General features: G+C 38.7%; 2 protein-coding genes and 1 pseudogene across 2 annotated transcripts in view; 1 reads left to right on the top strand and 2 right to left on the bottom strand.

The window, feature by feature from the left end:
• The window catches only part of LOC109065929 (rho guanine nucleotide exchange factor 3-like), a 59,136-nt gene extending 54,405 nt beyond the window's left edge, over positions 1-4,731 (bottom strand). Inside the window, exon 1 of the mRNA XM_042712249.1 lies at positions 4,465-4,731. Coding sequence (XP_042568183.1) covers positions 4,465-4,499 — 35 coding nt within the window. The 5' untranslated portion in view covers positions 4,500-4,731. The remainder of the gene's footprint in view (positions 1-4,464) is intronic.
• Positions 4,732-5,451: 720 nt separating this feature from the next.
• Positions 5,452-7,307, top strand: LOC122134936 (annotated as a pseudogene).
• A 78-nt stretch (positions 7,308-7,385) lies between these two features.
• Positions 7,386-18,641, bottom strand: LOC109051822 (NAD-dependent protein deacetylase sirtuin-7-like). The gene is made up of 10 exons (XM_042712254.1): positions 18,487-18,641; positions 17,903-18,040; positions 16,813-16,917; positions 16,513-16,583; positions 16,296-16,368; positions 11,975-12,073; positions 11,520-11,756; positions 9,817-9,897; positions 9,591-9,697; positions 7,386-8,629 (listed from the first exon to the last, which is right to left on the bottom strand). The coding sequence occupies exons 1-10, from the start codon at positions 18,589-18,591 to the stop codon at positions 8,431-8,433; spliced, it is 1,215 nt and encodes a 404-aa protein (XP_042568188.1). The 5' UTR covers positions 18,592-18,641; the 3' UTR covers positions 7,386-8,430.
• Between the last annotated feature and the right edge of the window lie 61 nt (positions 18,642-18,702).

Below are 18,702 nucleotides of genomic sequence, written 5' to 3'. Positions count from 1 at the left end.
AGACTGCTTGGTCTAATGGCAGATGCAGCCTCTGTCTGCCAGCTGGGCTTGCTGCATATGAGGCCATGCGACTATGGTTGCAGGACTGAATCCCACCGCAGGCGTGGAGAGAAGGGATGAAGTGCCTTGTCATAACGCATTCATGTCTCGAGGCTTTGACGCCCTGGTTTGGCACAGGTATATACGAACAGGGTACTGTGATGGGCAGGATGGATAGTGGTGACCACGGACAAGTCACTGTCAGGCTGGGGAGCCCTCTGCGACGGCAGATCACCGTTTGGCATGTGGGCGAGAGACCAGAAGCGCTGGCATATAAATTGTTTAGAGATGGAAGCTGTTCGTTTGGCGCTGCAGAATTTTGAGACTGAGTCATCTGAGGACACGCCCCAGCCTGGCACGTGCTTCAGCCCATGGTTTCAACTGGGTCGTCTAGGCGAGATGGTCAAGCATAATGTTTATTTTCTTGCAACCTTAAAGTGATTTACTTAGTGAAACAAGCACACATACAGAAGTGTCCCCATTTATCTATGCCCATATCACACCAGTTTAATGCTGCTTGGCTGTGTGCAGGGAGGCGCCAGCGCCGTGTTGGCTCACTGCCAAAACCTGCTTCTGAGTGTTCAACCAGGTCCGATACCGACCTAGAAGGGGAGGGGCGAGCACGCTGAATTGTCTTGCTACTGCCTCAGCACCTAGCCCTCTGCAGCACAATTTTTCACACGGCGGGGTTTTATATGTTCCCCATACGCAATGTCGAGAAACCGACTCGATAAGGGAACGTCTTCGGTTACTCGTATAACCTTTATGACATCATGTAGATTGCCGTGTGAATGAAAAATATGCCTCAATAGCTCTCATTCAGTCGAAAGATTCTGAGGAATTCTGGAGCCCGACATCGCTTATATAGTGGCTGAGCCAGCCAATCAGGCGAATGCTTGGACGCCATTGGCTATTGCAAAACAATAGAGTGATTCAATCAGGCTTCAGCATTTCATGGAACAGAGTTTCCCCATATGTAATGTCTCGTTCCCTCCTCTCAGGGAACTAAGGTTACATGAGTAACTGGAGACATTTACTTTAATCTAAAAAGGCACATGTGGTTTAAACAAAACCCCTATTTTACCACAAAGAGACTAAGAGAGTCCCTTCCTCTGCTGACGTTACAGATCCAACAAAGCAATGTGGGCAAAAATCCACCTGTCAGTTTATGCCAGGCGTTTCAATCACAGCTGAGCTACAGTTTGCATGATGGCTTCAGTTTGGACAACAGGTGCAGAAAGCCAAAGCAGACCAGAAATACTCCAGCAGCTCATTAATGACAAAGGGATTACAATTATATGTTACAAATAAAAGCACTCATAGTCATGTGCAAAGTGTTTTTTCCAACAACAAATAAATACTGACAGTTATATTTAATCATAATTACATTTCCTACATTTTTCTTTTACAGTCCACAATAAAGCATGGAAAAACAGTGTTAATAAAACTTCATAATTGATGATTCATGGCTGAATGAGGCAATCACGTTTGCTGGCTCTTTTTACACGCCGCAGGACACAATCGAGTGCATGGAGCTCTCAGTTCAAGAAAGAGCGAGTATGTGAGAACAGGAGGTGCAAACTGAGCCGCTCAACAGCTGTAAGAAAATCTGATTCAGTAACACCACTTGACATTAGTTACTCACTTCCCATGTTTCAAGGCCTTTCCATCTGTTCTGCTTTCTGAAAACTGTGAAGGGAAACTCATTTGTCTCAAAACTACAATGTGACTAACATGTCTGGTTATCAGTAAATAAACTATATTTGAAAAAAAAAAACTGTTTGGGAGTTGATGGTAGACTATAGGAACTTATGGCAAAAAGTTTTTTTGGCATGGTAAAAAAATTAATTTAGGACACTAAATAGGAAGGGGCTCTATATTTCCAGTTGCAGTTTTAGGGTCAGACACTTATATTTTTTGAAACATTGGTCTAGAAATCCCACCTCAACCACAGTTTTAGATTTGAACAAAAACAGTTTTACATGAGAAACATTTCAGATGAATTTCTTCAAGGCTCATAAAAAATAACCAAGGGAATCTGGCATTTCTTTGTAAGAATGTATAAAATGGGTACTACAAATTTCTAGGTCAAAATTGTTTCAAAATAAATCCTACAACAGTTTTTTGTATGTCTGAATGGGATCATGACCTAATGGTCCTCGAGATCTTTTGGGACTATGGCATCTAGTGGTCAAAAAACTTAAATATTTTGCCATTCTGTCATTATATTGATATTCTAAACTCAACTGCCTAAATGTAAGATTTAACGCAGCTGGTCACGTTAGGTTTGAGAATCTAAATATTGAGTTTTCATTAAATCACTCAAGCCTGCATTGCTGTGTCTGTCTGTGTGAATCTTCACAGTATCTCCTTGCTTAAAGTAAGCAGTGAAGGAACATTCTGATATCATTTCAGGCTTAGAGATGAAGGTTGTGTCTGTTTTGTGTTACACTGTTTCTATAGAGACTCATAAACAGTTTGAGCTTTGAGCAAGCGTGCACAGACAGCACCTGACCTGTTACTCCCTGTGCAGGGAAAAAGGGAGTTTTCTGCCTGCTGGTTCTGTCTACACTCTTACTTCCTCCCATGAACATAACAGAAGTATTTCTCTTCTCAAAATCAGAAAACCCTGGAATTCACAAACCTCTGTGTGGAAACTTTCACTTTCACATTATTATAAAAATATGACTTTTTTTTTTTTATTGTATTTCAACCAAATTAATACAGCCTTTGTGAGCATTATAAGAGATCCTTTACAAAAACAACAGAAAATGATTCTGAAGTTTTGACACGTACTGTATGAATCAAAAGATCTACACCGATCTCAATTCGAATAACAGAGATTATCATTATAATACATATAATCACGGGCTCTCTATGAGACATGGAAATGTAAGACATGTGCACTATGGGAGAGAAGAGGCTGATCACAAGCGTTTGTAGAAGCCGGCCTGTGTCTGCCGTGAAAAGACCAAAGCTTTTCACTTCCCTAATCCCACCAAGGAAGAGGACCGCGAGGATCAGGCCCGGTCAGAAGGTTATTCTAAACACATTCAGCTGGCATTAGCATGAGGATTATGACTCGACACGCTTCGCTGCACTCCTCACCCATCCGGGTGTCATCTCTGATCGGCCTGCGCAGCCAGAAAACCTGACTGCTGTGGATCTTCACAGAGAGACAGACCTAAAGCACTGCGGACAGACAGAAGCTGGCTGTTCTTTGGCCTCACGGGGTCTGAGGAAACACCTGCCAACATACTGGACAGGTGAGCGATCTGCTGTCCCATGACCAGTGATTGTTCATCTGTCCTTCTGGCTTACAAGTTCATATTTTTATAGACACAGTGACTTTTGAACCGCTCGGTCACTGAGACATCTGTTGCAGTATCTAAATATACAGGGAATAAAAGTATAGTCCTACCCGTGGCCACAGCTGTCACGACAGACTCTCACATGTCTAATCACACAGAACCGAAAACCCCCAACTGCTGTACTCTCAAATAAAGACGTGCAGAGGCCAGAAACTAACAAACCAAGCCTAGCCCTCAAGCAAAGCTTCGCGAGACCAGCACGAAACATTTCTCCTACAATTCAAAACACAACAAAGATCCAGCATTCCACACCATCGTGTTATGTTTGGAGACTTTGCATGTGAAAAGCTAAGAAAGCCAGGCTCACCAGTGAATAACACTGCTGTGTGTGTGTTTATAGAGAGAGATGTCAGGTTCTGGAACACATATGACAGAGTTTATCCACTTCTAAAAAAAGTCTGTATATTTCTGAATTTAAATTAGATTTTGAATGCCAAATTTTCAATGCAGATTCATATTTTGGACTCCACTGTGTATAATAAGATATAAAGTTGTGGTTTTAAAGACTTTCATATTTGGGTGAAATTTGGAAATATTTAATTAGCAAGCGTAAGAGATGATTACAGAGGATTATTTTCTATGAGCATCCCAAAGGCCAAATTTTTTGTCAAGGAGAAGTTATAGATCTACTTATCTAACAGGGAATATTCTCAAAACTTTGGGAAAAGTTGTAAACAAACGTTCGTCCAGTAACATTAACAGAATGTTTGTCTCTAATAATGTTTTCAAATGTTATTTACACATCGTTCGTGGCCTGTTTTTCCTGAAACGTTTAAGTTGGATACTCCTCTAACGTATTTAAATGTCACAACTTATTACTTGTTTCAGAACGTTCAGAGGACATTCAAATGTAACATTCCCACAATGTTTGCAAAAAGATCAAATGGAATGCTGCCTTAATGTTTTCTCTAACGAAAAGTTCTCAGAACATATTTTTGTTAGCTGGGCGCTTGTCAGTATATGTTAGTATCACCAAGTTTCGACATTTGTTATTATTAATAAATGAATATAGACCTAGATATGCGCTCTATTTCATAATGGAAACAGTCCTTACCCTAATCCTTCATCACCTCCGACACTCGTTTGCATCGAATCTGCTGATATCCAGAGAGAGCCGCTCACTCACTCACACCATTGATCACTGATCAGCCCGACTGATAAATACAGGTCAGTTACACGCGCACGCGCCTTTCGCATAGCAAACAAACACGTAAAACTGTGACCTGTAACAGCTTCGTTAGCGTTAGACTTTGATTTGAAAAAAAGCTAGCGGTTGTTGTGACACACACGCACGCACACACACTCCCCTCAGTCGGATGGGAGAGGTTTACTGATGACAGATCACCCGGGGCGTCAATGTTCTTGTACGGATCTGTCCCACAAAAAAAAAAAAAAAAAAATCCTTATTTTATTAATAAATAGCTCAAAATAACGTGCTTTTTTTTTAAGTTACCGCATCCATAAAACAGTAGGTTTGCTATTGATTATATATGTTTCATATCAGTCCAGTTTATTGATATCTGCTGCTTTTAGTGTAACATTATTTTTAATTAAAAAAAAAAAAATGTGTAAAAATCATTTGAAGAGATCGGGTTTTAACGTAATAAATACATATTTTCAGAACCATGCAGTGACCTTGTTATACCGCCTACGCCCTCTTGCGACGTTTGAGGCACCTCACACCTTTGATAAAAAAAAAAAAAAAAAAAAAAAAGGTTACAAATAACCATAACATAAACATTATTGTTGAGAGAAAGAGGGGTAAAAAGATCAAATATGACTCCAGTTTTGCCGCTGTTGCCTATATATTTTTCAGAATGATAAGCCACTGTGTATTCTGTGAATTATACATTTCATAGTGATTTCCTTCATGGAAATATGACCCTGCATAATGCCAGAAATGTAGGTCCTAATTTTTTTTGGTTTTTGTTTTACTTTCTTATCGTAAATAAATAAATAAACAAATAATTTATAAATAAATTGTATGTGACGATTAGCGAAGGCCGCTTTTTATCTCACAAGTGTGACAGTATTTCTCGCAGTTCCCATCAGACTGCGGGCTCGGATTCAAACCCCTGTCCTATGAGAGCAGCTGGAGGACTGTGCTCTAGGTGGCGCGCGCGCAGTGTTCATTTCCGAGCAGGGTTTTTGTGAGGAGCTAAATCAAACCTTGGGTTATAAATGCCTCTGAAGAGAGCAGTGATTGTGCCGGGAAACGGCGCAGGGAACACTGAGCACTGTAACTGGTATGGATGGGCAAAGCAAAGAATAAACGAGGCATGATGAGTTCAGCGAGAGAATGATATCATGTACAGACATCATTCAGCTGTCATAATGACAGGCAGGATGCATTTCACCTTACTCAACCCTGTCCAGCCTGACATGAGAAACAGTAGTCTGAAAATCATTTTCTTGGAATGGAATGGAAAAGAAAAATAAATAAATAAAATCATATGCCCAAACTAAGGAAAACTTTCTAATTTGGTGCATTTGCTGGTATTTATAAGATGAGAATCCTGATAGCTTGTGATGTAAATCAATGAGATCTTAATAACAGCAAAACATACAGCTCAATGATGATTGAGAGATGAACAAATAATCCTACTTCAAAAGCCTGATGTTAAAACTATCAAACATAATACATGATTTTTTTCTAAATCAAGTAAATCTGTTGCTTCAGTCCAGTGAGAGTTCATAACAAAAAAGTTATTCTTTCATTTACTTTATAAAAATCAGTTGTTTCACAGCAGAAAGACACATGAACCATGATCTGAAGGTGATTTATCAGCAAAGTTTTGATCATGTTGATAATTTAGAGACTTTAGAAATGTGTATATTGAATATAATACATTAGACTTATACTAGCTGAATATTATGTGATTATTTTTCAAACAATTTTTGCAGATTCCAGATGTGTCTTGTACACTGAAGAACATGCCGGATCCTGGTAGTACAAATTGACATAAGTATATTACAGGAGATCTGATGTAATATATTCTATCTGAATTGACAGTGACTGCCAGAGAGAGCATCTGGCTGCCGTTCATGAAGAAGGAGCTGAACTGTGATGAGGAAACGGTCATCATCGGACACATTCAGGAGCCACTGCAGCCATGAGGTTCTGAGACATTCTGCCTAGCAGCACATGCACATTTGAGTAGGTTTGGCTTAATGCTTATTATATTATTTATTAATAAGGACTTACTTAATCTACGTAATATTTACATATGTACGCTTCTTATTTGGTTTACTTCTCTTACTGTTGATATGGATCGGATGCATCCGAATGATCATCCAATTCATCAGTCATTCAACTTGAATGATCAATCCCTGCCAGCAGTTTTTAAAAAGAAGTTTGAAAGTATAATATCCAGACAAATACTTCTAGCACCAGACAGCTGTTTACGAATCTGACTAAATGCATTTTTTTTGTGACAATGAATATTTCTAAACTATTTGTTTTAAACGGATTGCTTGCTTTCAGGTATGCAGAAACACACAGAGTTTTTGCGGTTATTCTGGTAGGTGCGTACACATCAGACCTGGGAGACGAGAATGAACGTGAGAGCGGTGAGTCTGAGTAAAATCACTCATAACTTCAGTTATCATCAGTGTGGCCGTGTGGTAATGTGCCTTCTCTCATTACGCTCAGGATATTTCAGCCGGCCATGGGAATGGGAAAAGATAAGAACAAATGTGCAGTACATAATTCAGTTCGGATCTACAGACGACTCCTTCCTGCCCTGGGAAGAGCAACAGGAAGTAGCTGATGGACTAAAGACAGATCTACATAAATACTCAGGCCGTGGACATTTCCAGAACAGCCTTTCAGGAGCTCATTGATGTAATAAAAAACCTCAAAACCAACAGCTAAAAACAAAAACCAACCCTTCATCTCATGTGTATTTAAAAACACACTCATTTTTTTTAGGGGCCAAATGAATCATGTATCTTTGAAGAAGTGATGACAGTGTATTATTGTGGCAGATGTTGAAACCATTTTCCTTTATTTTCAATACAAGTATATCATGTAAATCTTCAAATACTCAAGTTTTCTTTACAGTAGTACATAGAAATCCACACGTCTGAAATAAAATGCCTGTGTAAACTGAGACAAAACGAACAAAGTAATTAATACAAAATCAATAGCACTTACAGCAGTCAGCAAACACAAACAGCATCCAAAACCAACCACGCATCTGTGCAAACACTGATCTCAGTTCAAGTTATTACAATTATAATAAAGTCCACATGTGAGGGTTTTCTTGCTGTTATGTATAGATAAAATCCTATATTTAAACAAGGTTCAAATGTAAATCCTGGTTCTAATCAGTTATAGCACATTAAGGGTCAACATAAACAATTAAGTTGATTGAAATATAAACACATTCTATTGTATATTTGGTTGAGGATCTGTATATCTAATTCATTCAATTAATAAAATTCATTCATTCTTTTAATAGTGGACTGAAATAAAGCATTAATTTTTACTCAATCCAACTAGAATCTATAATCTAACACAAACAATGAAAGCTGTCAATTACACGGCCACACGTTGTTCTAAACACACATTACATTGTGTCTTATCTGAAACACATTCAAGGAAGTTTAGCGGAATGTTCAAGCTGTTCTTTACAGAAACAATTCCATTCTGTCTGTATTCGCTGTTTTTGGAACAACATGAGACTGTAAATGAGCAGTTTAAATTTTAGGTGAAAAAACAGCAACAAAAGTCAGCCTGTTCTCATAAAGCTGCTGTGATAAGAATCATATATTGCTTATTCTATAAACCTGAGATCAGAAGTAAAGTGCACTTAGCAAAGCCAAACCATCATGTAAACCTGCTTACTCTGCTACAAGTTCTTTTCAGAGGAAAACAGCTATATCTTTTCAGATAAAAGCAACATCACATTCATCAGTAATGGCCAATCAGAAACATGTATTCAAGCAGTGAGTGTGATGGGAAAGAACACAGTCCTAACCCAACTGAGCAGCTGCGTGGCATGTCATGCTGTAGGAACTAAGTCTTCTTTTTCCTCCTTGCTTTGGAGTATCCTCTTCCAAACCAGCCGCCCTGAACCGCTGTAGCTTCACCCTGAGCCTGTGTGTCTCGGGAAGCGTCCTCCAGATCAGAAGGTGGCGTGATCTCTTCACGAGTGTGACTCTTCTGCTCTTGTGGACTGAGTGGTTTAGCCAAGCTGAAGATGGGGTCTTGTGATCTGTTATTCATAAAAATCCCAGGCAACATTAGTAAAACAGACAGCTGTTTTGGAGGAGCAATCAGGCTTGAGGCCATGTTATACGAGTCCAAAAACCCGGAAGGCAAGAATTTTATTTTAGAAAAAAAAAAAAAGCATGGTTAGTATTACTTTTGTTTTTTTTTTCATTCAGTAAAAAAAAAAAAAAAATTAATGGGTTCTTGGTTAAATCCCTGAAATAAGGTCGGCGGTGAACACAAGCTCAAGATATTTTTTCATTTAATTCTTATTTTAAGTACTTCAGTCACTTTTTACTTAAGATTTTTTGTGAAGCTTTTACTTGTCTTGAAAAAGGCTCACTGTGTTTATAATTGCATCCTTGTAAACTATTCTAGATCAAACTTTCAGGAGAAAAATGTGACTGTGGTGAAGTTCATTTATAGCCTACATTTTGCTTTCTACTTGAAGCTATTTCAGCAAAATTCATAAAAGCGGTGTAAGTGAAAGAATGATAAACTTTTGTTGGTCACAGAGCTTATTTTCTGCAACAATCCAAATGCCAAAGGAAAAATCCTATTGGGTGATACTAGCTTCCAGACTGGCCTACACAAATCTGTCATCACTGCTCTTAACAGAAGAGGGAGAGATTTTAGTACAAACTGTGACATCCCCAGCTAAAAGTTGTCTGTTTGACTTGATAGAGACCGTCTTTAGCCTTGACAATATTCACAATGTTCTCTTATCTTACTGCTTGAAGGTGCAGTCACATTAGTGAAATCCAGTCATTATAATAGGAATCTGTGTGATCAGAAATTCTGTATGAGGGTAAAAGATTTGACAGGGGTTCACATTTGTCATGTGAATTTGCTGTGTTGACCAACAGAAAGCTGCATGGTTTCACAGTGATTTCTGTCTGAGCTATGCCTCATATCTACACTATCGGCAATTAAACTTTTTGTATTCCATTTAAAGTGAGTCTTGCCTGTTGTAAAGTGGAACTCCCAAACCCAGCTCCTCCATCAGGAGACCCATCACAGCATCACACTTCCCATGAATTTTCAGAGTGGCCAAGTTATCTTTCGGTGTCCACTAAAATAAAAAAGGAAAACACAGAAGGCTTTTAGATCAAATAAATTGAAAGTCACGTTTCATTTTATGGAAAACAGAAGAATCAAGAGATTGAGTGGTTTTATGAAAGGAAATATTACCTGTAGATTTACAATGTACAGCTTTGGTCTTTTGTTGGCTGGTCTGTTCATGCACCACAAGCACGAGTATTTCTTCAACACCTGATGGACAAACACACAACACATGACATCAGCTGCATTACTGAAAGACAAAGTGAAAGTACAAAATTTTATTTAGTTAAAAAATATATATATATGCAATATGTTAAACTTTTAACATCTCATATTGCTGCTGCTTTCTGAAAAGCTTAAAAACACAAGGAAAAAATATGAGCACTGCCTCTAAACTAGGGATGTCATGAGAACGATACTTCGGTATCAAGTCAGTATCAACATGTTAAAACCCTGACGGTACTTGTTTTTCTACAGTAGCATAAGTATTGATGGTACTGAACATTTATGAACTATAGCATGTAGGTTGAACCAAAACAGATTATCAGAGCAAAAATTCAAATAAATTTTTAAACCATACAGCGCTCTCTGAGACGGTCTTCAGTGCTCTCACCTGCCCCGACTCCATTAGATCTGAGTGACAGCAGCCTTTTAAACCTACTACTTTCTACTATATGCTGTCTGTATTATTAATGATAATCAAACAACAACAACAACAACAAAAGCTTTAATAAGGACTAATCTATATTTAACTTGTACAGTTATGACTATGTAGAGTTAGTTATATTTGATTATTCAATTTCTGTGGTATTTTTACTTGAATACTGTTAGATCTACCTGAAAAAATATACAGTATTTAGTTTGTATCTTTATTCTATTGTATTTAAGCTAATTACCATAGAACCACAAACACACTGAGTGAGTAAACATTTCAGTGACATAACTGTAATTAATAATAAGTTCAATAAGGTTTTGTTTTGTTATACAATCAAACCAACAACAGAGCAACAATATGTCCTGGTTAGTCTAATGCAGTACACATAACAAGGTTTTTTATTTTTATATATATATATATATATATATATATATATATATATATATATATATATATATATATATATATATAAAAATAAGTAAACAGAAAATAAATAGAATAGAGAGTGCTAGAGTTAGAAGGTCAAATAAAGATGGAAGAGCTGTGTTTTTAGTCGTTTCTTGAAGATGGCTGAGGACTCTGCTGGGATTGAGTTGGGCAGGTCATTCCACCAGCAGGGAACAGTTAATGTGAAAGTGATTTTGTGCCTCTGAGATGGCACTGTAATGCACCGTTCACTTGCAGAACACAAGCTTCTAGAGGCACGCAAGTCTGAAGGAATGAATTTAGGTAAAGGAGTGCAGAGCCAGTGTTTGTAGACAAACAAAACTAGAAGCTTGTGTTCTTGCCTTGAATTTTATGCGAGCAGCTATTGGTAGCCAGTGTAAATTGATACACAGAGGTGTGACATGCACTCTTTTCGGCTTCTTAAAGATTAATCTTGCTGCCGTATAGTAAAGGTTAATGGTATATATCATTTACTCACCCTCATTTTGAAAATATTTTGCTAATTAAACAGTTTCAGTTCCCATTGACTTCCGTGATATGCACAAAAACTAGTATGAGAAGTCAGTTGAAACCAAAACTATTTGGTTACCATCAATCAAATTATCTTCTTTGGCGATCAGCAGAGTAAAGAAAGTCATACAGGTCTGGAACAACATGAGGGTGAGTGAATGATGACAATTTTCATTTTGGGGTGAACGATCCCTGTAACCTGCACCAGTCATATCCTCACCTTCAAACTGGAGCCCAAACAGAGGATGAGGTCAGCCTGCTGTGCGGCCTCGGCGGCCCCCTTCCAGTTGAGCGGCTGCTCCAGAGTGCCACGCTCACTGAAATGCACAATTGTGTCTCTGAGCTGTGCTCTGCATTGAGGACACAGGCGGCCCGTCCCGTGTCTGTGCAGAGCTGTACGCTCGGTCACGTCAAACAACCGGATAAACTCTCGTGCTGGACAGCAGGAATCACACACCTGAAGAAGAGAAGAATAAAAAAAACATTTTAAATTATAGGAAGAGATTTTAAATTGTTTTTTCTAAACTCAGAAACCTAGAAGTTAAAATCAGTCCTGCAAAGCCCTCAACACTGGGTTTTGCGATCTTTGCACTATCCTTTAAGACAAGTGAATCAAGGCATTTTCACTTAAAAATTTATGACAAATTTAAGATATATCAAATCTCATTCCCAGACCTCAATGAACATGTTTCCGTGGAGTTCAGAGAGAGCATGTCTGGGCAAACCACTGCGCAGGTGAAGACCATCACAGTTCTGTGAGACCACATGCTGAACCTGCAAAAGATGCAAAGTCCATTTAAATCCATTCGTATAGCACTTTTCACAATACATGTTGTTTCAAAGTAGCTTTTCTGAAAAAAATAAGAAATTAATGTTCATAATATCTTAATATATTTGTGTTTACCGTTGTGCTTAGCTAGACTAGATTATATTTACATTTAGTAATGACAAACAATCAAGCAGTTGAGATTTGTTATATAGTATTTATCGCCTTACATCATTATATGAAGAGCTGTGTGATAATATAGTTACATTTTGTGGTGAAATAAAAAAAAATCAGGCAGTTGCTAGGCAGATGCTAAGTAGTATTGCTTATATATATATATATATATATATATATATATATATATATATATATATATATATATAATATATATATATATATATATATATATATATATATATATATATATATATATATATATACACACACACACACACATACACATATATATATATATACACACACACACATACACATATATATATATATACACACACACTGAAAAAGTTCATTATTTTCCATAATGTAATGATAAAAATTAAACTTTCATATATTTTAGATTCATTGCACACCAACTGAAATATTTCAGGTCTTTTATTGTTTTAATACTGATGATTTTGGCATACAGCTCATGAAAACCCAAAATTCCTATCTCAAAAAATTAGCATATTTCATCCGACCAATAAAAGAAAAGTGTTTTTAATACAAAAAAAGTCAACCTTCAAATAATTATGTTCAGTTATGCACTCAATACTTGGTCGGCAATCCTTTTGCAGAAATGACTGCTTCAATGCGGTGTGGCATGGAGGCAATCAGCCTGTGGCACTGCTGAGGGTTATGGAGGCCCAGGATGCTTCGATAGCGGCCTTAAGCTCATCCAGAGTGTTGGGTCTTGCGTCTCTCAACTTTCTCTTCACAATATCCCACAGATTCTCTATGGGGTTCAGGTCAGGAGAGTTGGCAGGCCAATTGAGCACAGTAATACCATGGTCAGTAAACCATTTACCAGTGGTTTTGGCACTGTGAGCAGGTGCCAGGTCGTGCTGAAAAACGAAATCTTCATCTCCATAAAGCTTTTCAGCAGATGGAAGCATGAAGTGCTCCAAAATCTCCTGATAGCTAGCTGCATTGACCCTGCCCTTGATAAAACACAGTGGACCAACACCAGCAGCTGACATGGCACCCCAGACCATCACTGACTGTGGGTACTTGACACTGGACTTCAGGCATTTTGGCATTTCCTTCCCCCCAGTCTTCCTCCAGACTCTGGCACCTTGATTTCCGAATGACATGCAAAATTTGCTTTCATCCGAAAAAAGTACTTTGGACCACTGAGCAACAGTCCAGTGCTGCTTCTCTGTAGCCCAGGTCAGGCGCTTCTGCCGCTGTTTCTGGTTCAAAAGCACACGCCTGTGCACGGTGCTCTGGATGTTTCTACTCCAGACTCAGTCCACTGCTTCCGCAGGTCCCCCAAGGTCTGGAATCGGTCCTTCTCCACAATCTTCCTCAGGGTCCGGTCACCTCTTCTCGTTGTGCAGCTTCCTTCCCACAGACTTCCCACTGAGGTGCCTTGATACAGCACTCTGGGAACAGCCTATTCGTTCAGAAATGTCTTTCTGTGTCTTACCCTCTCGCTTGAGGGTGTCAATGATGGCCTTCTGGACAGCAGTCAGGTCGGCAGTCTTACCCATGATTGCGGTTTTGAGTAATGAACCAGGCTGGGAGTTTTTAAAAGCCTCAGGAATCTTTTGCAGGTGTTTAGAGTTAATTAGTTGATTCAGATGATTAGGTTAATAGCTCGTTTAGAGAACCTTTTCATGATATGCTAATTTTTTGAGATAGGAATTTTGGGTTTTCATGAGCTGTATGCCAAAATCATCAGTATTAAAACAATAAAAGACCTGAAAAATTTCAGTTGGTGTGCAATGAATCTAAAATATATGAAAGTTTAATTTTTATCATTACATTATGGAAAATAATGAACTTTTTCACAATATGCTAATTTTTTGAGAAGGACCTGTACGTTGGTGTGTAATTAAACACACACACACACACACACACACACACACACACACACACACACACACACACACACACAAACCCAATTCCAAAAAAGTTGGGAGACTGTACAAATTGTGAATAAAAACAGAATGGAATGATGTGGAAGTTTCAAATTTCAATATTTTATTCAAAATCCAACATAGATGACATATCAAATGTTTAAACTGAGAAAATTTATCATTTTAAGGGAAAAATAAGTTGATTTTAAACTTCATGGCATCAACACATCTCAAAAAAGTTGGGACAAGGCCACGTTTACCACTGTGTGGCATCCCCTCTTCTTTTATAATAACAGTCTGCAAACGTCTGGGGACTGAGGAGACAAGTTGCTCAAGTTTAGGAATAGGAATGTTGTCCCATTCTTGTCTAATACAGGCTTCTAGTTGCTCAACTGTCTTAGGTCTTTTTTGTAGCATCTTCCTCTTTATGATGCGCCAAATGTTTTCTATGAGTGAAAGATCTGGACTGCAGGATGGACATTTCAGTACCCGGATCCTTCTTCTACGCAGCCATGATGTTGTAATTGATGCAGTATGTGGTCTTGCATTGTCATGTTGGAAAATGCAAGGTCTTCCCTGAAAGAGACGACGTCTGGATGGGAGCGTATGTTGTTCTAGAACTTGGATATACCTTTCAGCATTGATTGTGCCTTTCCAGAAGTGTAAGCTGCTCATGCCACACGCACTCATGCAACCCCATACCATCAGAGATGCAGGCTTCTGAACTGAGCGCTGATAACAACTTGAGTTGTACTTGTCCTCTTTAGTCCGGATGACATGGCGTCCCAGTTTTTCCAAAAAGAACTTCAAATTTTTGATTCGTCTGACCACAGAACAGTTTTCCACTTTGTCACAGTCCATTTTAAATGAGCCTTGGCCCAGAGAAAATGCCTGCGCTTCTGGATCATGTTTAGATATGGCTTCTTTTTTGACCTAAAGAGTTTTAGACGGCAACGGCGAATGGCACGGTGGATTGTGTTCACCGACAATGTTTTCTGGAAGTATTCCTGAGCCCATGTTGTGATTTCCATTACAGTAGCATTCCTGTATGTGATGCAGTGCCGTCTAAGGGCCCGAAGATCACGGGCATCCAGTATGGTTTTCCGGCCTTGACCCTTACGCACAGACATTGTTCCAGATTCTCTGAAACTTTGGATGATAGTATGCACTGTAGATAATGATAACAATTTTTCTCTGAGAAACTCCTTTCTGATATTGCTCCATTATTTTTCGCCACAGCATTGGGGGAATTGGTGATCCTCTGCCCATCTTGACTTCTGAGAGAAGTGAAGTGAAGTGAGGTGACATACAGCCAAGTATGGTGACCCATACTCAGAATTTGTGCTCTGCATTTAACCCATCCGACGTGCACACACACAGCAGTGAACACACACTCACTGTGAACACACACCCGGAGCAGTGGGCAGCCATTTATGCTGCGAAACCCAGGGAGCAGTTGGGGGTTCGGTGCCTTGCTCAAGGGCACCTCAGTCGTGGTATTGCAGGCCCGAGACTCAAACCCACAACCTTAGAGTTAGGAGTCAAACTCTCTAACCATTAGGCCATGACTTCCCCTTAGAGAGACACTGCCACTCTGAGAGGCTCTTTTTATACCCAATCATGTTGCCAATTGACGTGAAAAGTTGCAAATTGGTCCTCCAGCTGTTCCTTATGTACATTTAACTTTTCCGGCCTCTTATTGCTACCTGTCCCAACTTTTTTGGAATGTGTAGCTCTCATGAAATCCAAAATGAGCCAATATTCGTGAAGTGAAGTGATATATATATATATATATATATAGATATATAAACTTTATATATAAAGCTGTGCGATAATATAGTTTAAGTGTTTATGTGAGTATACTAGTATGCAGTTAAGCAAGTAAGATGTACAATGTGTAATTCGTAACATCTCTCTCTCTCTCTCTCTCTCTATATATATATATATATATATATATATATATATATATATATATATATATATATATATATATATATATATATATATATATATCTCTCTCTCTCTCTATAAAACAATCAGTCAATTGAGATTTGCTATATAGTGCAAACTGTTTCTTGTGAGTGAGCTGTATCTATGCAGGATTCTGATCATTCACAGAAACAGTTCACTTGAATCATGTGTCGTCACTCACCATCTTGACTTTGTGTAGCATCCAGATGCACATGTGTGTGAGTGTGGGCTCAGCTCGACTCAGATCTGATGCACTGACGGATACAAAGACAGACAGATGTTAACATGTGGTACCAGAACACACCCAATTAGAAAAATAAATAAATGGTAGGCAGGACTAAATCTTAAACTCTAAAGCCATATTTAAACAGGAAACACTGTAATAGTGGACCCCTCACCTCACAGATCGGCCCTTCTGCAGCTGAGTCCACACTCCATTGGGCCCCCGATAGTCTGGGATAGAGGCTGCCTGAAGAGAAAGCACAAACTCACATAATTAACACAGCACCAACACAGAGATGAACAACATATCTAACATTTACCACACATTTAATATTAATTTTGTTGGTAATACTAAACTGAGCAGAAGTCACAAATATTTCAATGTTTTTTAATGCACTTTATCAGTCCAATATGTTTCCTTAAGAGTGTGCCAGTGAGCGTGTTTGTAGCTTCCAGCACAGATGAGAAAGCCGTACAGTGCTGATTCCTGCTCCGGTGTAGATGACCACATGCTTGGCCTGCTGCAGCGCCTCCGCCAGCTGCTTCACTTTAGCCTTCAAGTTCTCAGCATCATCAAAGACCTGCAACCATCACAATGACATTTATACGATCAGTGAAAAAGTGTCATATGCAAAATCAATGCATCAAATCAGTCTGACTACACGGTATTGATCAAACAGTACTGCATCTGCTGAGATCTGGTGGGCACTTTGCTATTCCATCAAGCCACAGGATCTGAGGATTCAATCCTAAATTAAATCACTAATTGCAAAAATAATGCAATTATTTGTTGTCAGATTAATTGTTGGATTAAAGGAGAAAGCCAACATGCTGGATGTATGTGTCTGGGAATGCATTCATACGACACCTGAAGGGAGAACAGCTTTATTAACAGACTGAAGTTCTTCAGTGAATACAGTGCATGTTCAGTATCTGTATCAGGGTTTCTGCAGGTTTTATGAAGGTCTAAGGAATGAATTGAAGGGAACCCAATATGTTATCTAAATATAAATTTGTAGGAAGCACATAATGAGTGTATGAGTGGTTTTGTCGTAGCAACACTTCAAATTTTGATTTTTAAAATTATTTTTCAACAAAAAAAAAAAAAAAAAAAAAAAAAAAAAAAAAGACTTGAATAGCTCTGTTTCCAACCACTAGAATATAGAAATAACTTATAAGTTCTGATCACACAAATTTTCCAGTGCAAATGTCTAAAGTCTTGTTTCCTGTGAAATGTATTAAACATTAAGAAAGTTTATGATTAAAACAAGAACAAATAAGATTTTCACTTTCAGATATTTGTTCTTGTTTTAAGCGTGAACTAGCAAAATTTTGTTCAGTTTCTCAGAAAACAGACTTAAGTTCTTCATTTTGCAGTTGTAAATTTATCTTGATTTAAGAATGTTTGTATATTTGTACTGTAATATTGTATATATATATATATATTTTTTTTTTTGCTGTGCCATGCCATGACTTTATGGATTTAAGACTTTTGTTCTGATTTAAGGCCTTAACTTGTGTGAGGGTGAATTAAGAGTTTAAAGGTGTGTGGTGCGTGATGTGCACCTCCTCCTGTTTCCTCTTGAGCAGGGATCTGCGGCTCTGTCTCCGGCTCAGCTCCTGCACCGTGTCCCGATGCTCCTGCAGCAGAGCCCTGTCCTCCTGCGTCCGCTCACCCTCAGCCTTCTGGAGGAGCCTGGACACCTGTAACAGAGAAGATCAGACACACACTTCAGTCTCCAGCAAAGACAGACTCGGCTGCACAAAGGAGTTTCTTTTCTTGTAACTGGCCAACGCGATGGCCACCACAGGTAGAGTAACTGGGACTACAACAAAGTCCTAAATAACACTGGATCTCCTCCAAACGCTGTGAGAAACATTCAGAATCTTTCTATAATTTAATGTCGTTGATTAAATGTAGAAAATGGCGCAAAACCATCAGTTTTATACTGTAACTGTACTAGCAATTGTATTTTGGCACAAACCGCGGTTCTCTTGAAGATCTCTGTAGGGCTTTTAACTGGAGATTATTCGCTCGTATCGCCGGCTGTAACGTTACCTCTCTGTGTTTCACGTCGTTTAAGTTTCTGCTCATATGAATTCATTATAAAGACGTTATATGTTGGTAAAATAATGCCTCGCGGTCGTACCGTCTTGACCGTCTGTCGTTGTTTCTCTCGCTGGATGATTCTCGCCTTTTCTTGCTGTTTTTTGTCGGCTCGCGCAGACGAGCCGCTGTTTGTATTCACGTCCATGCTGGATCTCGCCAGTGACGCGACTGCCGCCGCTCTCGCGGGGCAAAACGAGATTTGCCTAATGAAAAGTGGAGCCATCGGTCAAAGTGAAATGTTGTTTTATTTTGTTTT

Source organism: Cyprinus carpio, chromosome A22 (assembly GCF_018340385.1).
Source record: "Cyprinus carpio isolate SPL01 chromosome A22, ASM1834038v1, whole genome shotgun sequence".
In the NCBI taxonomy this organism is placed as follows: Eukaryota; Metazoa; Chordata; class Actinopteri; order Cypriniformes; family Cyprinidae; genus Cyprinus; species Cyprinus carpio.
This window is presented reverse-complemented; position numbering and strand designations above follow the sequence as displayed.

Coding starts and splice junctions, on each gene's coding strand:
- LOC109051822 (XM_042712254.1), bottom strand. CDS start 18,591: ATGGACGTGAATACAAACAGCGGCTCGTCTGCGCGAGCCGACAAAAAA. Junction 18,041..18,486: donor AACGACAGACGGTCAAGACG/GTACGACCGCGA, acceptor TCTCTGTTACAG/GTGTCCAGGCTCCTCCAGAA. Junction 12,074..16,295: donor TGCTACACAAAGTCAAGATG/GTGAGTGACGAC, acceptor CATCTTTTGCAG/GTTCAGCATGTGGTCTCACA.